This window comes from Mytilus trossulus, chromosome 3 (assembly GCF_036588685.1).
Source record: "Mytilus trossulus isolate FHL-02 chromosome 3, PNRI_Mtr1.1.1.hap1, whole genome shotgun sequence".
In the NCBI taxonomy this organism is placed as follows: domain Eukaryota; kingdom Metazoa; phylum Mollusca; class Bivalvia; order Mytilida; family Mytilidae; genus Mytilus; species Mytilus trossulus.
This window is the reverse complement of record NC_086375.1, coordinates 64,377,723-64,397,146: the sequence shown is the minus strand read 5'-3', so window position 1 is coordinate 64,397,146 and position 19,424 is coordinate 64,377,723. Positions and strand designations below refer to the sequence as shown.

The following is a 19,424-nucleotide window of genomic DNA, read 5'->3' as shown; positions in this document are numbered from 1 at the left end:
ATTTCATTGATTTCTATTTACTTAAACTAAAGTTATTGTGCGAAAACCAAGAATAATGCTTATTTGGGCCCTTTTTTGGCCCTTAATTCCTAAACTGTTGGAACCAAAACTCCCAAAATCAACCCCAACCTTTCTTTTGTGGTCATAAACCTTGTGTCAACATTTCATAGATTTCTATTAACTTAAACTAATGTTATAGTGCGAAAACCAAGAAAATGCTTATTTGGGCCCTTTTTGGCCCCTAATTCCTAAAATGTTGGGACCAAAACTGCCAAAATCAATCCCAACTTTCCTTTTGTGGTCATAAACCTTGTGTTAAAATTTCATAGATTTCTATTCACTTTTACTAAAGTTAGAGTGCAAAAACTAAAAGTATTCAGACGCCGACGACGACGCAGCCAACGTGATAGCAATATACGACGAAAATTTTTTCAAATTTTGCGGTCGTATAAAAACCGAATATAAACTACTACAAGATAGTAAACTGTACTTCTAAACATATCTCACCATTTCTCCTTCATATGTCAAACATTCCTGGAAAACTCTATCTAAAAAGACATCAGTTAGGGTACCAGTACCATATCTAAAATGAAAAGACAATAGATATAGTATAAATTTTATTTAGTTGAAACATAGGCAAAGTTGAAGGAACTCTAGTACTGACTAGTTCCATATGAACAGTAAATAATTTTGAAGAGTAAGGACTCTAGATTACCGGAAATACAAGGCCCCTACTCTGAATATGTTTACATTCAAATTTGATTGGATCGACGTCATAACATCCGGGATATCAAGTCGATCTCTAGTAACCCTGCCACAACCCAGGGCTTGTTGAGTTCTTAAGGCGGGAAAGCTATATCCAATCATAACAGGTGTTATATATGACCATGTCAATCCTATCTACTCTAGATATCCATCCGAACTTGGCCATAGATATACAAAATTGCTTTCATCTTTTTTTTCTGTCTTTTGCAAGAGAGACAAAAACTATCTTAATTAATACCTTTTGAAAAATCTTTTTTTTTTCACTTACAAATAACTTTTAATTCATAAGTAAAACTTAAGTTGTTTTTTTTACCTGAATCACATCAATCAGAAGAATTGAATTAAAAATAAAAGACAACAAATAATGTACTTCATTAAATTTTCTTCGATTGAGCAAATATTGTATTTTTTGTGGAGACTTGATCTGATGGTTTGAATATGTTCTGTTATAAAAGTTTATAGTAAACTTGTATTATGTTGAGCAATGAAATTTGTGGTTTTTTATACCCTAAAATAAATTAAGTTAAAACCCTATATATAAATAGAACACAACTAACCTAGCTAATTCTTCTTTACTTAACATGCCATTATGGTCTTTATCCAAATTTAAATATTGCCCATACACTCGTAAAGCTGAAGGTGCAGAAAACCAATTAGACTCCTGCATTTCTTTTGATAAATCTTCATCTCTAAGCTAAAATACACAGAATGTAAGAATTATATTTATTTATATTCTTGTTTTGGATATTTTGTAGAAGATACCTTTATATATAAGCACTAATATTGTAAAAGTCGTCACTTGGCTGCCACTATTTAGTCTATAGGTAAGCTTTTTTTTCTATGTAATCATTGACGTTTACGGCGCTAAATATATTTGCTGTATTTGCCGTCCGTCTTTATGACGTTATGTTGTCCTATGAATGTTATTTCAATTTGTTAACGGCAGTTTATTATTTGGATTTCATTTGGACACGCAAGATGATTTTTATAAGAGAGCATAATCGGTAAGAATATATTTAATCCGACTTTATCATTCATTTCTTTAGCAAGAATTGTAACAATGGTCCGTAAATGAAACAAATTGATTTAATCATTTGTGCAAACTTTATACTTTTATCAGAAAACATATTTCATTATATTTTATCATGATTGAGAAGTAATTAATTAAGAAATAATTCTTTCATGCCATGCTCTATGCTCATTTTAACATGGGTAGGCATTATATTTGTTAATATCTTCATGTTTACAAATATAATGCCTACCCATGTTAAAATGAGCATAGAGCATGGCATGATAGAATTATTTCGATTCTAATAGGAATATTTTGAACTTTTGTACTTCGAAGCGGACCAATAGTAGACGCTCGAAAAGTCGCCTGATTTGATGAACAAAAACACTATAGAAAAATCAACAGTCTATCAATAAAAAAAGAACAGAAACATTTAAACTTACTTTTAGAATGTTTTTATTTAATTTCCTAATGAGCAACACCAACAAAAATGTCCATTTTAATCTCTGGCGTTGTTCAAAATTCATCTGACGTTACAATTTCAATTGTGACGTCAATCACGTGCAGCCTATGTTATATTCGAATTAGAACATGGCTTTGTACCCAAAGCTAAAGAAGAATGTCATATTAGAATGCACTGTATATTATTTTTATGATTAACGGAATTTAGTTTCACTGTAATTTATGATTTATAATTTGTGTATTTGCAGAGTTTCGTATCCTATACAATGAAATTAAAGAACTGATTTGATGCGCATACTTGACTTTGTTTTGATTTATTGAGTGGTCCAAACACAGAATAGTCATTATCAATTCTCTTCAGATACATAAAGTAAATCTGCAGCAAGTGCTTGTGATTTGAACAAATTTATTCTTGAGAAAGTGTCTACAAACAACAAACACATTAAAAATTTGAAAATATTATCATGTAAAATAAGACCCAATAAGAGTCTTCTAAACAATTATACATATATTCTTATTTCCTTACAACACCATTAGTTCTTACCTCTAATAAATCATCTAGAAAACTACAAGCTAATATATCCTGAATTTTAATTCTACCAGTCCTCATTGGATCCAGGAAAAAGAAGAATTTTCTAACAGCTGTACATACATAAAATGAGTAGAAAGACCTCTCCAAACCATTTAACTGGAAAATAAACAAGCAAGTTTAATAATATTGTAGCTGTTTTAATACACTGTTTTTCTTAAGGAAATTTTCAGCTGTGGAATCATCACAAATGATGTCATTTCAAAAATGAAATCTAACCTTGAAAAGAATTCATTGGTTATTTAGTTGTGGATACACAGCGAAATAAAATCTGCTGAATACCATTGCAAATAGAAGATTTGTTAATTCAGGAACAGAGATCCTTTTGTATATGCCATATTGATAGCGGGTAATTGGGTTCAATACTTGCAATAAATGAGTTTTCTTTAAACAATTCAATACACTTTTATGACAGCTATATCACTCACACCACATCTTCCTATATCTATTTACAATGACATGTTCGCCATATTGATGTCTAAAGAATCAATTATATTCCAAAACAGTTTCCGAAGAATTTTCTTCATGATAATAATGAAAGCATAAGTGTTCAAACCTATCTAAACATTTTTTCTTAGACAACTTACAGCTGGTTGCATTGAGTGTGTAGGTAAAGGTGATACCTTTGTTTAGCTTGCTTGCTAGCTGAACCTCTAAGTCATTATTAGGCAAGGTATACTACCCTCCTTTTGGAATAGCCTAGTCCTACAGACAGATAGATTTGTTATCTGACAGACTAGTCTATTCTTAAAGGAGGGTAGTATACCTTACCTAATAAGGACTACATGGTTCAGCTAGCAAGCAAGCTAACCAAAAATATTACCTTTTATCTACACACTTAATGCAATTGGCTGTTTGCATAAATCAAAGTAATGAGCTAAATCTGTGTGTAGACCTACCTGCGGAAGAGTTGGAATCAGTTCTAGTATGTAATTTTCTAAATCCTACAAAATATAAAATAATTTCAATAACTATTAACTGCATGGAAAATTTGTACTTGCAACATGAGTGAAATGTAAAAAGAGAATCTGTGGTTTGATTGCCAATTAGACAACTCTCCACAAGAGACCAAAATGACACTTTATCTAAATTCAAATCAAGTTTTCTAATCTGGTAGCGAATTCTTGTGAGGTAGAGAAAGTCTATTTCACTGGAAAGTTGTTTCCAATAGTTAGATTACGCATATTTTATCTTACTTCAATAACATTTCTATTGGTTGGAAGAGTGTTTAATTATAGTAAACGAAATCATTATTATATTAATATCTCAAAAAAATTGTGGAAAATGCATAAACAGTACATGTTGGATTCTAAGGCCAAAAAAATAAATATATATCTGTTTATGGTTACCTGACCTACCCTATTTTTGAGTGCCAATCCTAAGTCATTTTATTTCCGTTGTACTCGTGTCAAAAGTGAACTAAGTGTTGCCAATAATATAAATCAATAGCCTGATACATCCTAATGTTCACAATCGTAAATATGATAGCTGTTATAAGGAAACTCGCAACTCGTGTGATAAATTGAACACTTTGCCGCCATTTTTATTCCAGCCAATAACAAAGAAAAATAATCCTATCATTGAAAATACTGACCTACCTACCCTAATTTTTTTTTAAAGAATGTAACCTTAAGGCCACACCAATTTGATTCCTTGTTCGACGGACCCGCCTGCACCTATTTTTTTCAAAACAGATTTTTTTAATTTTTATCATATTCCCGCTTCCCGCATCCGGAAATGAAATCATGTCCATTTCCCACACCGTTTTTTTGTAAATATTATATAAAGATCTCAACATTTGTTTTTTAAAATCACAGTCTAGCCTTTATATAACGATGTTAAACCTATCAGCACCCCACAACACTAAATATCTGCGAGAATATTTGTTTCAGCATGAAACCAATTTATTCCAAGCGGTAGTGCTCCGATATAAATAGAAATACCAGTACAGAACAAAACATTGGTTTCTTTCCCCCTAACTTATATTCCCTATAAAAAAATGTTCGTTGTTAAAATAAAGTACAAAGAACTTCTGAAGGATTTGCCTTTAACTGCAATTATAATGTATGGTGACGGTCATATCCGCTGCAGGTTTGTGCACCTGTCCTGGTTGATTCAGAGACCTGTGGTTCAGCAGTTATCGTTTGTTGATGTGGTTCATTGGTATTTTCCCGTTTTGAAATATAATTTAGACCGTTGGTTTTCCTGTTCGAATTGTGTACAATACTAAGTTATGGTCCCTTATAGCTTGCTGGTTGGTCTTGATCAAAGCACTGTGTAAAAGGCCATACTTTGACCTATGTTTGTTATTATCAGGTTGGGACCAACCCTTCCTCAGACAAGGGCCTTGAAGGGGTCATTTTACCATGTTTACTGTTCAGTCAGTTGTAGAAAAGAAAAAAAAAATACTAAGGATTTGTACAGTGCTACTGTAAAAAACCTTTGACAACTTAGAATTTTTTACTCAAAAAGAGGAGAAATACATTATATTTTAAACAACTTTTCTAAAAGAGGGATGGGTCCACTAATATTAAACTGTTAAAGTAAATGTGTTAACATGGTTAAAGTCCAGGAATATTACATAATTCTTGGACATGTTTTGACCATTTAATACCAAATATTATAGTTCTTTTGGAAAATATAAGCCCTTTTGTACTTAGTGTTTTTACAAAAAAAATATATTATAACTTTAATATTTTGACCCCTCATAAAAGGGATATTCATAACATTAAGGGGTTGTTCTGAACCTGATTATGACTTGGATGGAGAATTGTCTCATTGTCAGTCACTCATACATAGACCAGATTTAATTATTCAATTATTTCTTGTTGAACAGGGAAAAATACTTCATAAATTAAAGAAATGTCAAGGTACAAGTGATAAATCAAGTTTTAATATAGTCAAAACCTACTATTTTATTTAAAAAAAAAAAAATATAATCGCTCGCCTTTACTTTTTAAGCTTCGCCTCAAAAATTAGCAAATTAAATATTTTTTTATTAAAATTTTCAAATCGCTCGCTCGCCCCAATTTTTGGAGTCCAAAAATCCATAGAACAAGAAATTAAATTGGTGTGGCCTAAACAGATTTTTTCTTTTTTTGCCTAATCTCTAGATGTTTAAATTCCTTATCTGGCAAAACTTTCTTGAACTATCAGTACAACACATTAATGAATAATTCATTGAGATAACTAACCTGAACTATTTGTTTTACCTTGAAAATATTACATAATTTATTTGTTTTCACTTAAATTTAAGCCACTATATTCAAAAGTCAGGAAAGGTAACTTTTCAGAAGGACTTACTGATTCTTTGAGATAGCCTTGTCCAGCAACATCATACAAAGACAGACCAATTCTAGTCTGATGTAACCACACTTTTCTCATCACATAGTTAAAGAACTGCATAATAGATATTCTACCATAGGGATCTGTTTGTAGAAGTTTACAGAACACTGAGGCAGAGAAAAACTGTCTGCAAATTAAATAAACAAACTATGTTAAACAGAAGACATTTTTAAGTTGTTCACAAACCTGAACAAAAATACAATGTATACTCAAACTATTTGATTACTACATAAGTACATATAGAAGGGCAATTAAAGTAGGGATAAGCACAATTTTCATGAAATGTTCTTTTACTTTAGAAATTAAACAAGACCAATACAATAATTTAATCTAAAACGCATCATTATGGATCTACATACCATATAAATAGAGCAATATATGATATCCGTAAAATTATTTCTGACCAGAACTTTTGTCTCATGTATCAACAGATAATTAAACATTTTACAACTATGAATTTTAATAACAAAAATATTCAGATTTAATTATTTCCCCTTCAAAATTTCAAGTTATGTCTAAAATACATACTGGCATTTTGCTCCTGCTTCTGATCCAACCTTTTGGAAATCTTCATAGTTAATCATCTGATCTTCTCCAACAATTGGTGGGGTGTGGTGTTGGTCTAGCAGAAACCAGAGACGCTGAAAATATATAACAGTTATATGAGAACAAGGAAAAATAAAACTCATAAACATTTAAAGGAATAATTAATATCTTTACAAATAATTCTTAATTTAAGAGTTGACTTAAGTTGTCTTAAAATAAACTTTGTTGATTTGGTTGAGGCAAACTAAAGTTAGAGAATGGAATAAAATTGAGAATGGAAATGGGGAATGTGTCAAAGAGACAACAACCCGACCAAATAAAAAAACAACAGCAGAAGGTCACCAACAGGTCTTCAATGTAGCGAGAAATTCCTGCACCCGGAAGCGTCCTTCAGCTGGCCCCTAAACAAATATATACTAGTTCAGTGATAATGAACGCCATACTATTTTCCAAATTGTACACAAGAAACTAAAATTAAAATAATACAAGACTAACAAAGGCCAGAGGCTCCTGACTTGGGACAGGCGCAAAAATGCAGCGGGGTTAAACATGTTTGTGAGATCTCAACCCTCCCCCTATACCTCTAACCAATGTAGAAAAGTAAACGCATAACAATACGCACATTATAATTCAGTTCAAGAGAAGTCCGAGTCTGATGTCAGAAGATGTAACCAAAGAAAATAAACAAAATGACAATAATACATAAATAACAACAGACTACTAGCAGTTAACTGACATGCCAGCTCCAGACTTCAATTAAACTGACTGAAAGATTATGATTTCATCATATGAACATCAGGCACAATCCTTCCCGTTAGGGGTTTAGTATCATACCATCATAACATATATGAGAAGAACATAACCCGTGTCATGCCAACAACTGTTTTTAGAATAAATGTGTTTAGTTCCAACGCAAAGACCTTATCAGTGACTCAATATTAACGCCAAAATATGCAATCTTTAATGACTTGACAACAGTATCGTAATTATATACCTACTTTAGGACATATGAATGTATAATCGTACAGACAGGGGTAAAATTAATACCCCCTCTGCTATGGTGAGGGTATAAAAAAAGATGCAAAATACTTTTTATCCTTTCAATAGTTATCAAAGGTACCAGGATTATAATCTAATACGCCAGACGCGCGTTTCGTCTACATAAGACTCATCAGTGACGCTCAGATCAAGTTATATAATATATAAGTAGAATATGTATTTTAAATTGCTTGTTATGTGTTATACCTGCAGTTCATCATTGTCTAGAAGTTCTCTACTTCTTCTCTGTAAGAACACAGCTCTGCAATTATTCACAAGTGATATTATTTTAATGAAATAATATAAAGGCTTATTTCAAAAGAACAATAGTTACCAAAATGCAATACAAGTTACAATAATTTTATTCATTGCATTTTTATGACAGGACAAAATTATTAACATTTAAAAAAATAAATTGCTTTGCTGAGCACAGCTGGATACGACCGCAGAGTTGGGGCAAAAATAGACACAATATTCCCGATTGATATAGGTCTGAATTTGGATTGTAATAAAATATTAGACACAGAACAGGTTTCTGACTCAGGATAAATGTTTAGTTCAAACATATTTATTTATAGGGGATTGGGAAGGTTATTACAATCCCTTTCCACTTTGCGGGTGGGAGTGCTGCCTTGTAGTGGCATTAGCCTGCTCTTTTTCAAAATCTACAAGGGAGTCTTTTACGTGCAAGAGAATAAATGTGTTAAAGGGAAACTTCGCAAAAAAATGAAAATTTTATATTATGTTTATTTGATATAAATAATCATAGATTTGTTAAAATTATTGTTCAATTCTTCTAGATGAGTGATTAAAATCAAAATCAAAATCCCACTATCACTTCTCGACTTATCGCCATTTTGACGGCATCTCCGATCCAAATTGTCACGTGGTGAGTATATTTGAATAAAATATCTGAATACCACAAAGCGAAAAAACAAGCATGGCATATCGTATATTCAGTATCAAAATGACTTGTCAAGCGTACGGATGTTCAACTCGGACGTAGTTCAGTGTTTCGACATTCATGCATTAGTAACAGATTTTGTTGTTTACAAGTAGTATTTTAGTAAACGGGTAAAAAGGTCACAGACAAAAAGTCACAATAAATTTGTTGATAATATTTTAATATATACAAGAAAAAAATCTTCAAATATTATATTATTTATTATATTTATTCAATTTAAGTTTATGAACTTGTTTATAAGCCTTAAAATAATAGATATTTGATTTCAATCATGCAAGGGGGGTTATATTTCTTGGCACAATGAAGCCATAAAAGGTACCTAGCCATTTCGGCATTTTGATTTTATAACAATCATGTGATGTCATTTATATCAATTTAATACATTCTGTTTAAAACTTGCTTTAAAAATAATATTTCAGAACAAACCAAAAAAAGAATTAATTAATTTATACGTTTACTCGTTTAAAGAAAAATAAACTCGAAACTGAATTATATATGACGTTTTGTTTTGTGACTTTCTGTCGTAAATTCACAAGTTCAATGAAGTATAATTTTGTATTAGGTGCAAAAAAACGTATGTGTACCAGGGACGTATATAGAGGGATAGGTAACTTCTTAACAATCCTTGTGATAAAAAAATATGTAGAGAATCATTGGAGAAACCACACTGTACACCTTAAAACTTTAAAAGTTGTTGATGGATTTTAATGAAATAAAGATTTTAAATGATTCCTACATTGATAGAATTAACTATATGAGTCCTCATGTGTACATAAAAAAAATAAAAATTACGTAAAACATTTAAAGGTTCATTTGCTTAAAATAAAATTGGTTTAAAAATAAGACTTTATTTAAATGTAGTATAATAACAGTAACTGTTTAACCCCCCCCACACCCCCTTTCGCGCCTTTTCCATATTGCCCCATAGAAAAGGTTGAAAGGGTGATGGGTATATGGGAGCGTATGTCTTCCCCGATTCGTGTGGAAACGGAAACTTTATAGATCTTACCACCCCCTTGTTATGCTTTTTATTTGTCTACTAGGTCAACCCAGTTGCGTGGTCCTACAAGTTAAGACTAAGCAGTTTCGGGATATAAAATGTCGACAGCTAGGCTAACGAAATTTGTAATGATTTATTGTCAATCGTAGGAGTAATTTTTCTTACTATATTTATGATAGGAATACATCTAGTGGGTGGACACTAATTTGGAAGTTGTTAAAGCATATAATTATTCTAATGATTTTTTCGAAATTAATATGCAAAAAAAGTCTTTTATCTGTATAATAGATTTTATTCATTTCGGGTACTTTACTCTAATATGAAAACCGACGATCTTTTGAATTATTGCCAGAGGTCGTGTAATAGTGTCACATTCAGGTATTCTAGATACTTCCTGCAGGCTAATAAACTGGTGACATTACACAATTCCGGACCCAGCTGTTTTACCCAGGTGTGCACAGGTAAAAGTGCCATCAAAAATATAGTCAGGTGTATTATACATCCTGTTAACAATGTATGCCCCTAATATGATTGAAATACACAAATCCGTTCAAATATGAAATTAAGAGTTTAAAATTTATTTCCACAGGCTGAATAATTCTGACATGTGCAAAGACAGAAACAAAACAGCGTAAATGAATAATTTTGACTTCGGCTTCAAAATTAATGTGTAGAAGATTATCTAGTACTGTACACGTACCATGTAAAATGATTTCTTTTTGAATTTTCAATTGTACAAGAGATTTTCTTTTCGGGATGGAACCAGTCACATTAAAAAGGAGGGTTCCAACTACATGTCTCACTTCAAATGCATTGATCGGCCTACAAACGCGGGGGGGGGGGGTCCAACCCCGAAACCACTCCCTCTGGATCCGCCAATGCTTTTGTACACAATAACTTTCATTATGTTTTGTCAGATTGTTTTATTTGCTTATCAAATGTTTAATTTTAGTTATGGTCTTGAGTTGTAATGAATAATTTAAGAAAAAGAAAACTTCATCATTTTACAACATTGTTGGGAGTAAATCCTAGAGAATTTAACCGAGAATTATGGATGACTATCTTATACTTTCTTGTCCTATTTTCGATATAAGCGGGCGCATTTACGAAATATTTTGCACTTAGGAAATTTGCGTTTACCTGTATGTGAAGAGACAAGCATGCGCAATTATGACACGAAGATGATACTTAGTTTGTGGTTGTCTCTAGCAGAGACATATAATACAATATGTATTATATGTCTCTGTCTCTAGATACGGTATTCGTTTGTCTTTCTGTACATGTACATTCAATAATTCAAATGAGTTGTCATTTTTTCAATATAAGGTTTTCTTACAAACTTGTTGCATTGTGTAGTAGCATGATACATTTCCAATGTTCAGTTTCAAGGTCTTGTTTGTAAAAAGGCAGAAGGTACCAAAACGGGAAGTCATATTTAGTATTAAAAAACACACTGACAACGTCATAATAAAACATAACCAATAAACGATAAAAAGACAAAAAGAAACAAAAAACAGATAAAAAACAGATCATCGGAAACTGGTTTAGGTTGCCAAACAAGAACCCCACCAACATCTCGGGAGGATCTCGTGTCAAATGATATCAACGCTCCGTGGTACTATGGTATACCAAACCTTCATGTTAATATATACAACAAGCAACTCTATAAAATTATACCTCAAAATTAAATAGTTCATAAATAGGTTTATTAATACACAAATAATGAAATGAATCTGAAAAATTCTGTGAAAAATTGTATTGGTTAATCGTGAAAATGATTTTAGAACTATTCAGAGTCTGAAGTGTCACTTTCACATTCTTTGAATCCTTCGTATACCCCATCCAACGATGGAAACTCTTTTTTAATGACATTAACTACACAAGTTGGAAGGGTTATTCTGTGTTTCTTGCCAAGTGGTTGACCTTTCCTGACCCAACACACAAACTGACGATAAGCCATAAGCCTGCTTTGTCTGTTAGTCAGTACGTCTGGAGCTCTCCCTCTATGGCGCTTGTATCTCAGGAAACTTATGTAGCTTGTTTCAAGAACAACGGGGTTTAAACAAACTATTCTAAAATCTGTATTTTCAGTGACACATTCACCCAAATTCATATTTTCTTCTAATAGCGTAAATTCGTGGCAGCAGAAACACTCCGCCGGCAATGACATGACTATACAGTTTTTACATGAACACCAATTGGTGTCAAACTTGCGAGGATTATTTATAATATCCTGTTGTCTAGAAGTTTCTTCAGCTTCAATTTGTTGGAGTTCTTCTTCAGTGTACTCCGGTTCTAGTATGTACCCAAATTGACCACACTCGTCAAAATTTGTCTCACTTTGGGAGCTGGATACATCTGAACTTTCACTCTCTGAACTAGACATTTTAGCTTATAGTATAGATTTATTAAAAAGGCTTATATATCAAACTTTTTTTCTTTTTACAAAAACAACCACGCTCTGGTGCCTGACAATCATTAGAAAACAAGGAATTGAGAAAAAGTTAATTGATTAAGTTAATTTGACGTCTTTTAATCTTGGCTAAATATTAGGTAGAAGTTAAAAGTTAGATTAGCTTGTGTATTTATAACAATGGTGATTCCATTATTTGAATTCCAGGTTATCCAAACAAATCACTGGGTATTCATGTAAGATTTTGAAGGCCTCGGTGTTGAAACCATACACTGATTGAAATAAAAAAGAAAGCTCATTGCAAGATTTAATCACAAAGAATTAAAAAAAATCGTTATTATTCAATTCCGTTCCAATAAAACAAAAGTTGACCTTTCAATTTTCTGTCAACATTTTTGATATTCTCGTTTAAATAGCTGAAGAATTAGTACGCGGAATTAATTAAATTATTTTGATAAGGACGTTTCTTCCTGAATATTTCGCTTTGAACGACCCAATTATATAACTGCAGTTGGTAATTACTATCTATTTCAAAAATTCAAGGTCACCGATTTTTTTTTTTTTTAAATCATTTACTCGTGTTTATAAGGACATCATTATTTATAACTTTATTCAATTAAATTAATTAAGTATTTCTTATTTTTTATACCAGAAATATTCAGCGTTAATAATATATTTAATTAAACTGAGCTCATGGAAAATATTAAGATTCCCCCGTTTATCATTCATACAAAATGTTGTTCACACCTAGAAAAGTGAACCGTGACGGCTTAAGGGCATACGATACAGTTTTGATCCTGTATTTACAAGTTCGTGAAAATTTGCATATAGGCTATTTTTTACCTAATTAAATCAAATATGTAATAAAAAATATACCTTCATGTGCTACTTTTTGAGTAAAATGAGGTCAAAATTTTGTATATTTGCTCAAAATTCAGATTTGTGCCCGTAATTTCTTTTTCGAAAGAAAGACATAACTTTTTTGTTATAAAAGATAAACACAATTTTTTTTGGGTTAAATAATCGGTAATTTCTGTATTTTATAAGTATCCTACAAAAATATGAGTTTTTTTATTCAGAAATGACTCATATTTATCACTTGTTCATGAATTGAGGAAAATACGTCATTTTTTGCTGCATGGTTATCAAAATAAAAAAAAATCCTCTATTTACAGTTTTATAAAATTTGGGTCACATAATCACCCTGCAAAATGAAACAAATTGCGGTGTTGAAAAATAGGGGTCCATGAACTCGTTTTCAAATTAAATCAGTTTGAACGATAAAAATCAGTCGAAAAATGCATCTTTTCCCGATATGTCACAGTTTGACGTCGCGAAAATAACATTTTACGTTAGCAACGTCATTACCTCCCCTGTAACTGTATCGTATGCCCTTAAATTCACCGAGTAAAGATCAAAAGATACAAAATATTAATCTTTTAATTAACTTGAATTTAACCACGCATTCAACAGGTAGTAACTTTATGTAAGTGTCAAAGTACAATACACATTGTATTTGCGGGCCGTATTTGGACACTATGTAAATGTACTAGCAGCACATATTCACTAGACTGACGTAAAAGGTAAAAAGTACAAACATGCATTTTTAAAATACTTTCAGTTATATATGTTTGTTCAAAATATTCGTCGGAAAAAAAAATCATAAAAAAATATTTTATACGATTTACTTGTATCACTTTAATCATTACAGAAAATATTAAAATATAAATCGTACATTCTAATTTCGAGATGAGCGCTGTTCCATCTTTATTATTAGTTGGTTAATAGCTACACCAAACGTCGTCGATGCGCTTTAAATAGAGTTATAAGATGATTAACGATTAAGATTTAAAATGAGATTATTTTCACTCCCGGCATGCTTAAAGACTTAAACTACGTCACATAAGTCAGGAAGTTTGAAGAAATAAAATTAATAATTCTTAATTTTCTCCTTTATTAGATTTCATATCAAAATAAAACTTGGTGAATATGTTTTTTATGGTATTATGAACATAATAAGATGAAAAGTGAAAAATCGCGAATTATCCCTTTAAAAGAACTTAGAATTGGTTATATGATTTGAATTTATATTCAATTTTTTTTTGCTATTGTGCAATTAGTTAAGCAGTAATCAACAATTCATAGTCTGCTATACTAATGAAACCAAAGTATCAAAATACTTAATGTAGTAATACACAAATGTACACATACCTGGATTCTTCCCTCAGTTTAAGTAACAAAGGTTCTTCTTCTGTAGGTAACTAAAAACAAATAATTAATAAAAACTTACATGATTATTTAATCAATTTTTAGTTATAAACCAAATATAAAAGTACAAATTAAGAGACTGAACAAAATATATTTTGTTTAATTCCGTTTGACAATACGCCTCGAACACTTATTTACTCAATACACATAATAAAATAATGCATTTGGAAAACTGTATGAACAAAAAATCAACATATCATTAAAAAAAAAATTCACACCACAATCATTTAACTGTTCTAGACCCTTTGTCAGTTAAAATATTTTCAAAGCAAGTATACCAACATAAATTGAATATATATAAATTTGAACTTGAAAAGCAAGGAATCACCGGTCAGATGGTTTTCTAATTTCAACTTTTCTTGTATTGATTATTATGGATAAAACATATAGGTTAATATTATATCTGTTACAAACCTTTACATAGAGACTAGGAATATTTTTATACTCATTATCAATTCCACGCCACTTCTGATAGTACTCATTGAAAATTTCAAAATCCTCTGTCTTTATCTCTTCTGGATGTCTTTTTTCTATTATGAACAAAACATAAGATTAAATTCTTCTGAATAAGGTGGAATAAGATAAAAACAGAGGTCAGTTCTTGTATTGAAAATCATTTTTCCAAGAGCTCACCACCACAGACAGTGATTGAGGTTTCCTTACAGATAATAAGATTATTGATGTCTTTTTACAAAATAGTTAGTATATAAGCATTATTATTTGATATTTCTTAAAACTGTTACAGACATTGCTGATCATGAATTACTATATAAGATAAAACATACAAAAAAATCATCAAAGTAATAATAGTGTACATGTATGTGGGTTCATGGAAAAACTAAGTTTTGAAGCTCCAAATGAAAGTGGCAGGTCAGGGAAAACTTTAATTCATGCATAGATATGAGCATTCTACCCATGTGAACATTTGTAGCTAATATAAAACATACAAGAATAATTGAGATGACAACAATTTCTAAGTTGACAGGGGCAATGCTTTTTTTTATAAAGTGTGTACTGCTCATGTTGTCTATTTTCTGTTATACAAATTTACATTCATTACATACAAAATTTTACAAATGGCTCACAATTTCAGCAGTGTATCAATTACCAGCATTAATCCTTTAATAATAAATGTGTTGCTCATCGATGCATATTAATCTTTTATCATTGTTTTATGTTGAACCAATAATAATAAATATTTTCATCAGATCTGTCATGATTGTACAGTAATTTGTTTTGGGATTGAATTCTTCTTTTCTTTATTTTTATTGTAATGGCTTTGAAAAAGCTTTAATTAAACTAATCAAGCAAATTTTGTTTGAAGACATGGGTTTAAAAATATGTGCAAACTATCGACAATGAATTGATGTAAAGGTTGTCATGGAGACTGGTCTAATCCTAAAAGGTACATTTGGGAAATATATTATACTCTTGGAATGCATTGCAATGATTCTCTGTCAATCAAAATTACAAAAAGTTTATGAAACATCCATGAAATATAATTATTTGGATTTCTAGAATCTTATAAAATACATTTTGTATGTATGTTGTAATGCATGAACGTTAATTAGGTATTCAAGGAGTCAATGTTTGTAATATAAGTTAGTTGTCCTAGTCTTACAAAGGACACAGGTATTTATAGTACATTTTCAAAAAATCATATCATTCTCTAAAATGAATTTCAGAAATTTGAAAAAAATTGAGGCATAATTTTTTTTAAAATCCGAATTGATTAGATGAGGACTGTGAAAAGGACACCCATTTCCATTCTCAGTTTTACATTGCTTCATATGTTATTCCTGTTTCAGTGGTCGATTACTATATAAATAAATGTCATTGGGATGGTCAATGGTAAACCTAACCAGATGCTCCACAGGGCACAGCTTTATGTGACCGCAGAGGTCAAACCCTGAACAGTTGGGTCAAGTATGGACACTACATTCAAGCTTGATACAGCTCTGAATTTGGATTGTGATTAAATAGTTGACACAGCAAAGGTTTCTGACACAGAATGAATGTGGCCTAATGAACTTAAAAAAAACGTTTGCTTTTGAGCAATACACTATGCTGTTGAATATTAATCCCCTCAAAAAAATATTTGAATAAATTTTCTTTATAATTCCTGAAATCTAAAATGAGAAAACTTGTACATTATAATCAAGCAGTGTAAGGGAGGTAATAACCCTAACTCTGCCTTTTACCAGAAAAACCCTTGTTTTTTTCTTCTCCTAATTGCTAATTGATTTGAGCCTTGCCACCCCCCCCCCCCCCCCCCCCCCCTAAACCATCCTTTTGTAGTATGGAAACTTCTGGTATAATTTCAGAGAGATTTATACACTTAAACACAAGTTATAATAATTTGACTGGAAACAAAAATGCTCATGTGGGACCTTTTTTTGCCCCCAATTCCTTAGCCTTTGAGACCATAACCCCCAAAATCAATTCCAACATCCCTTTTGTGGTTATAAACTGATTTTTTTAATTTCTTTTTACCTACAATGTATACTAAGTTATTATCTGGACAACGCTAACTCCACCAACGATGTGATACCAAATTATGACAATTTTTTTAAATTTTTGAGGTTGTAAAAAAATGTGAGATGCAAGATTGCAGTTAAGGTTACATTATTATAGTTACATATTATCAAATAATATGTTTTCGTTTGTTAAAACTTTCTTATCCATCTACTTTCTATAAAATATTCAAAGAATATCTACAGGTTAATAGTAATGTTTTTGAGTACACAATTTACAACTTTTCAAACCCAAAATAGGTCTATATGTAAAATTTTCAAATAAAATCATTGATATTTCAGATTAAGACGTTTTTCGTTCAAGTTTTATCAAGTCCACCACTGACCACCGGTGTTTTTTCTTGCAAATATCTCACTTTTATTTCTTTCAACATATTTCTTCAAAATGTTGCACCACTCCATGCTTTTCCTTTTATGTATTGGTGTTTTGGTCATGTTTTATCAGTAATACATGGATGCATGGGGCGAAATACCAACAAATTGTTCATAATATCTACAAACATGTTCCATCTTCCCTCTCCATTTTCATAACAGATGAGCTGATTGGCTGTTCTGCCTCATGCGACACCCTATTTGAAAAGGGGAATAATTCATTTCTTGTCTCGACATGCAAACAATTTAGAGTTTTTTATTGATTTAAACTTGTATTAACCTGAACTTTTCAATAATAAGTGTACTTTTTGGGAAAGGATATGTTTATAATAATAAAAATTATGTTGAAAGTGCCTGTCTTATTTACAGAATACCATGATATAATATGTTGTAATTAATAAATAGTTTAAAAATAATTTAATTTGTAACATCTTTTTTCCACAAAAAAAAATATAATTTTTAAACTCATTTCTAATTGTGGTTATCTTGTTTCATATTGTGGTATTATCTGTGGATGTGTACCACAGCTATTTTAGTATATATATATATATACAACTCGTCTAAACATCAACCCAACAATGTTAGAAAATAATCTGTAAATTTGCTTTCGCAAATTTTTGGTTCTTCCCTCGCCGGGATTCGAACCCATGCTACTGTGATATCGTGACACCAAATCGCCTGCACTGCAGCCGTCCCGCTAGACCACACGACCACCTGGGCTCTCTAAAAAAGAGCTTACGCTGGCCATGTGTTATATATATATATATTCTACAACGAAAATTGTTTTACATGCACACGTATAAAAATTGCGGTTTTTATCCAACGCAATCATATGTGTTTGAACGTAAAAAAAAAACTGAAGAAGATTATAATAAACTTCAATTACAAAGTTTCAATGATTTGTATAGTGATGTCACTATATTAGAATTCTTGAAAGTTTCAAATTAAAGATTCCCAAATTAAATTTTTACAATTTTAAAAGTATTCCGTTTAACACACCACCGAGGAGTTAATTCTTTAACTGAACAGAAATTAATGTGTATTGTACTATATGTCTCTGTTTATACTGAGTCATGGCCCCGGAATTCTCAGTCATTAGCGCTAATTGTTGCTCTCAATTTATCCACATATGTACCGTAAGAATTGTCTGAAATGAACAATATTTTTTTTCTGGAAAAGATGTTCATTTAGCCACTGCAGTCAGTCAACTAGAGTTTGAAGTGAAGTATCTGGCAACTACTGTATGATAACGAAGGGACTTTCTTAAAATCACGATCATCAAATGAATTTCAAATGTGATTTTTTTATCATCGGGATCTCGTCTTGCATCTTGTGCATGGAAGACTGTTCCATTCACGAATGACAGAGAGACGATAGTAAGGAGTTTTGATAAGATGAAGTTCTATACAGTAAATGTTGATGTTTGGCTCTTTCTGAATATGAATTTGGTAGACGGATTTATAAAACTCAAGTTGTTTCCGAATTCCGAATTTTTTATTAATATAAAAACTAACTAAAGCTACTTTTGCCACTGACTTTTATATGATATCTTCCCTATCAAGTGTTTATGGCTACAAACAAGTCTCATCTCTGCAGCTTTCGTCCTGATCATGCATGAAATATTTGCCACTGGACGTTAAAAAAATCAACAATCAATCATTACTGCTGACTTGTATGCTTTTGAAACAGTGAAGGACATGAAAATATATGTTGCATGAACTTCGTTTCGTACTTATCGTCCAAAGTTAAAATGGACTTTACATATAAGTTCTATAATCAATATGCGGATCTTTTAGTCTGGATTTAAGGTCCAAAGTCCATTAGCTCATAACTCCTAAAACGTTTTCTTGTCCAATGCTTGTATAATACAAAAATAGCTATTTATTAAACAAGACCTGGACATGTATACATTGACGTTTAATTGAGATCTCCGTTTTGCAGCAGCCCATGATAATGTGCTCAATTGGTCCCAATTAGAAGTACTAAACTGATTAAAAGAGGGAACAAGAGACTTGTCGGAGACTAATTTTAAACTTAAAAACTATCAAAAACATACGGTATTACCAAGGATTTGTATAGTTTAACTATACAAATCCTAGTTATGACTATACAAATACTT

The 19,424-nt window shown here is 31.3% G+C and overlaps 1 protein-coding gene across 1 annotated transcript in view; it reads right to left on the bottom strand.

The window, feature by feature from the left end:
• LOC134712108 (serine/threonine-protein phosphatase 2A regulatory subunit B'' subunit gamma-like) overlaps positions 1 to 17,501 on the bottom strand; it is a 38,798-nt gene extending 21,297 nt beyond the window's left edge. The window contains exons 1-10 of the mRNA XM_063573270.1: positions 17,290 to 17,501; positions 14,814 to 14,929; positions 14,343 to 14,392; positions 7,962 to 8,016; positions 6,699 to 6,811; positions 6,129 to 6,297; positions 3,725 to 3,769; positions 2,781 to 2,924; positions 1,323 to 1,459; positions 508 to 583 (exon numbers count right to left, since the gene is read on the bottom strand). Coding sequence (XP_063429340.1) covers positions 508 to 583; positions 1,323 to 1,459; positions 2,781 to 2,924; positions 3,725 to 3,769; positions 6,129 to 6,297; positions 6,699 to 6,811; positions 7,962 to 8,016; positions 14,343 to 14,392; positions 14,814 to 14,929; positions 17,290 to 17,368 — 984 coding nt within the window. The 5' untranslated portion in view covers positions 17,369 to 17,501. The remainder of the gene's footprint in view (positions 1 to 507; positions 584 to 1,322; positions 1,460 to 2,780; positions 2,925 to 3,724; positions 3,770 to 6,128; positions 6,298 to 6,698; positions 6,812 to 7,961; positions 8,017 to 14,342; positions 14,393 to 14,813; positions 14,930 to 17,289) is intronic.
• Between the last annotated feature and the right edge of the window lie 1,923 nt (positions 17,502 to 19,424).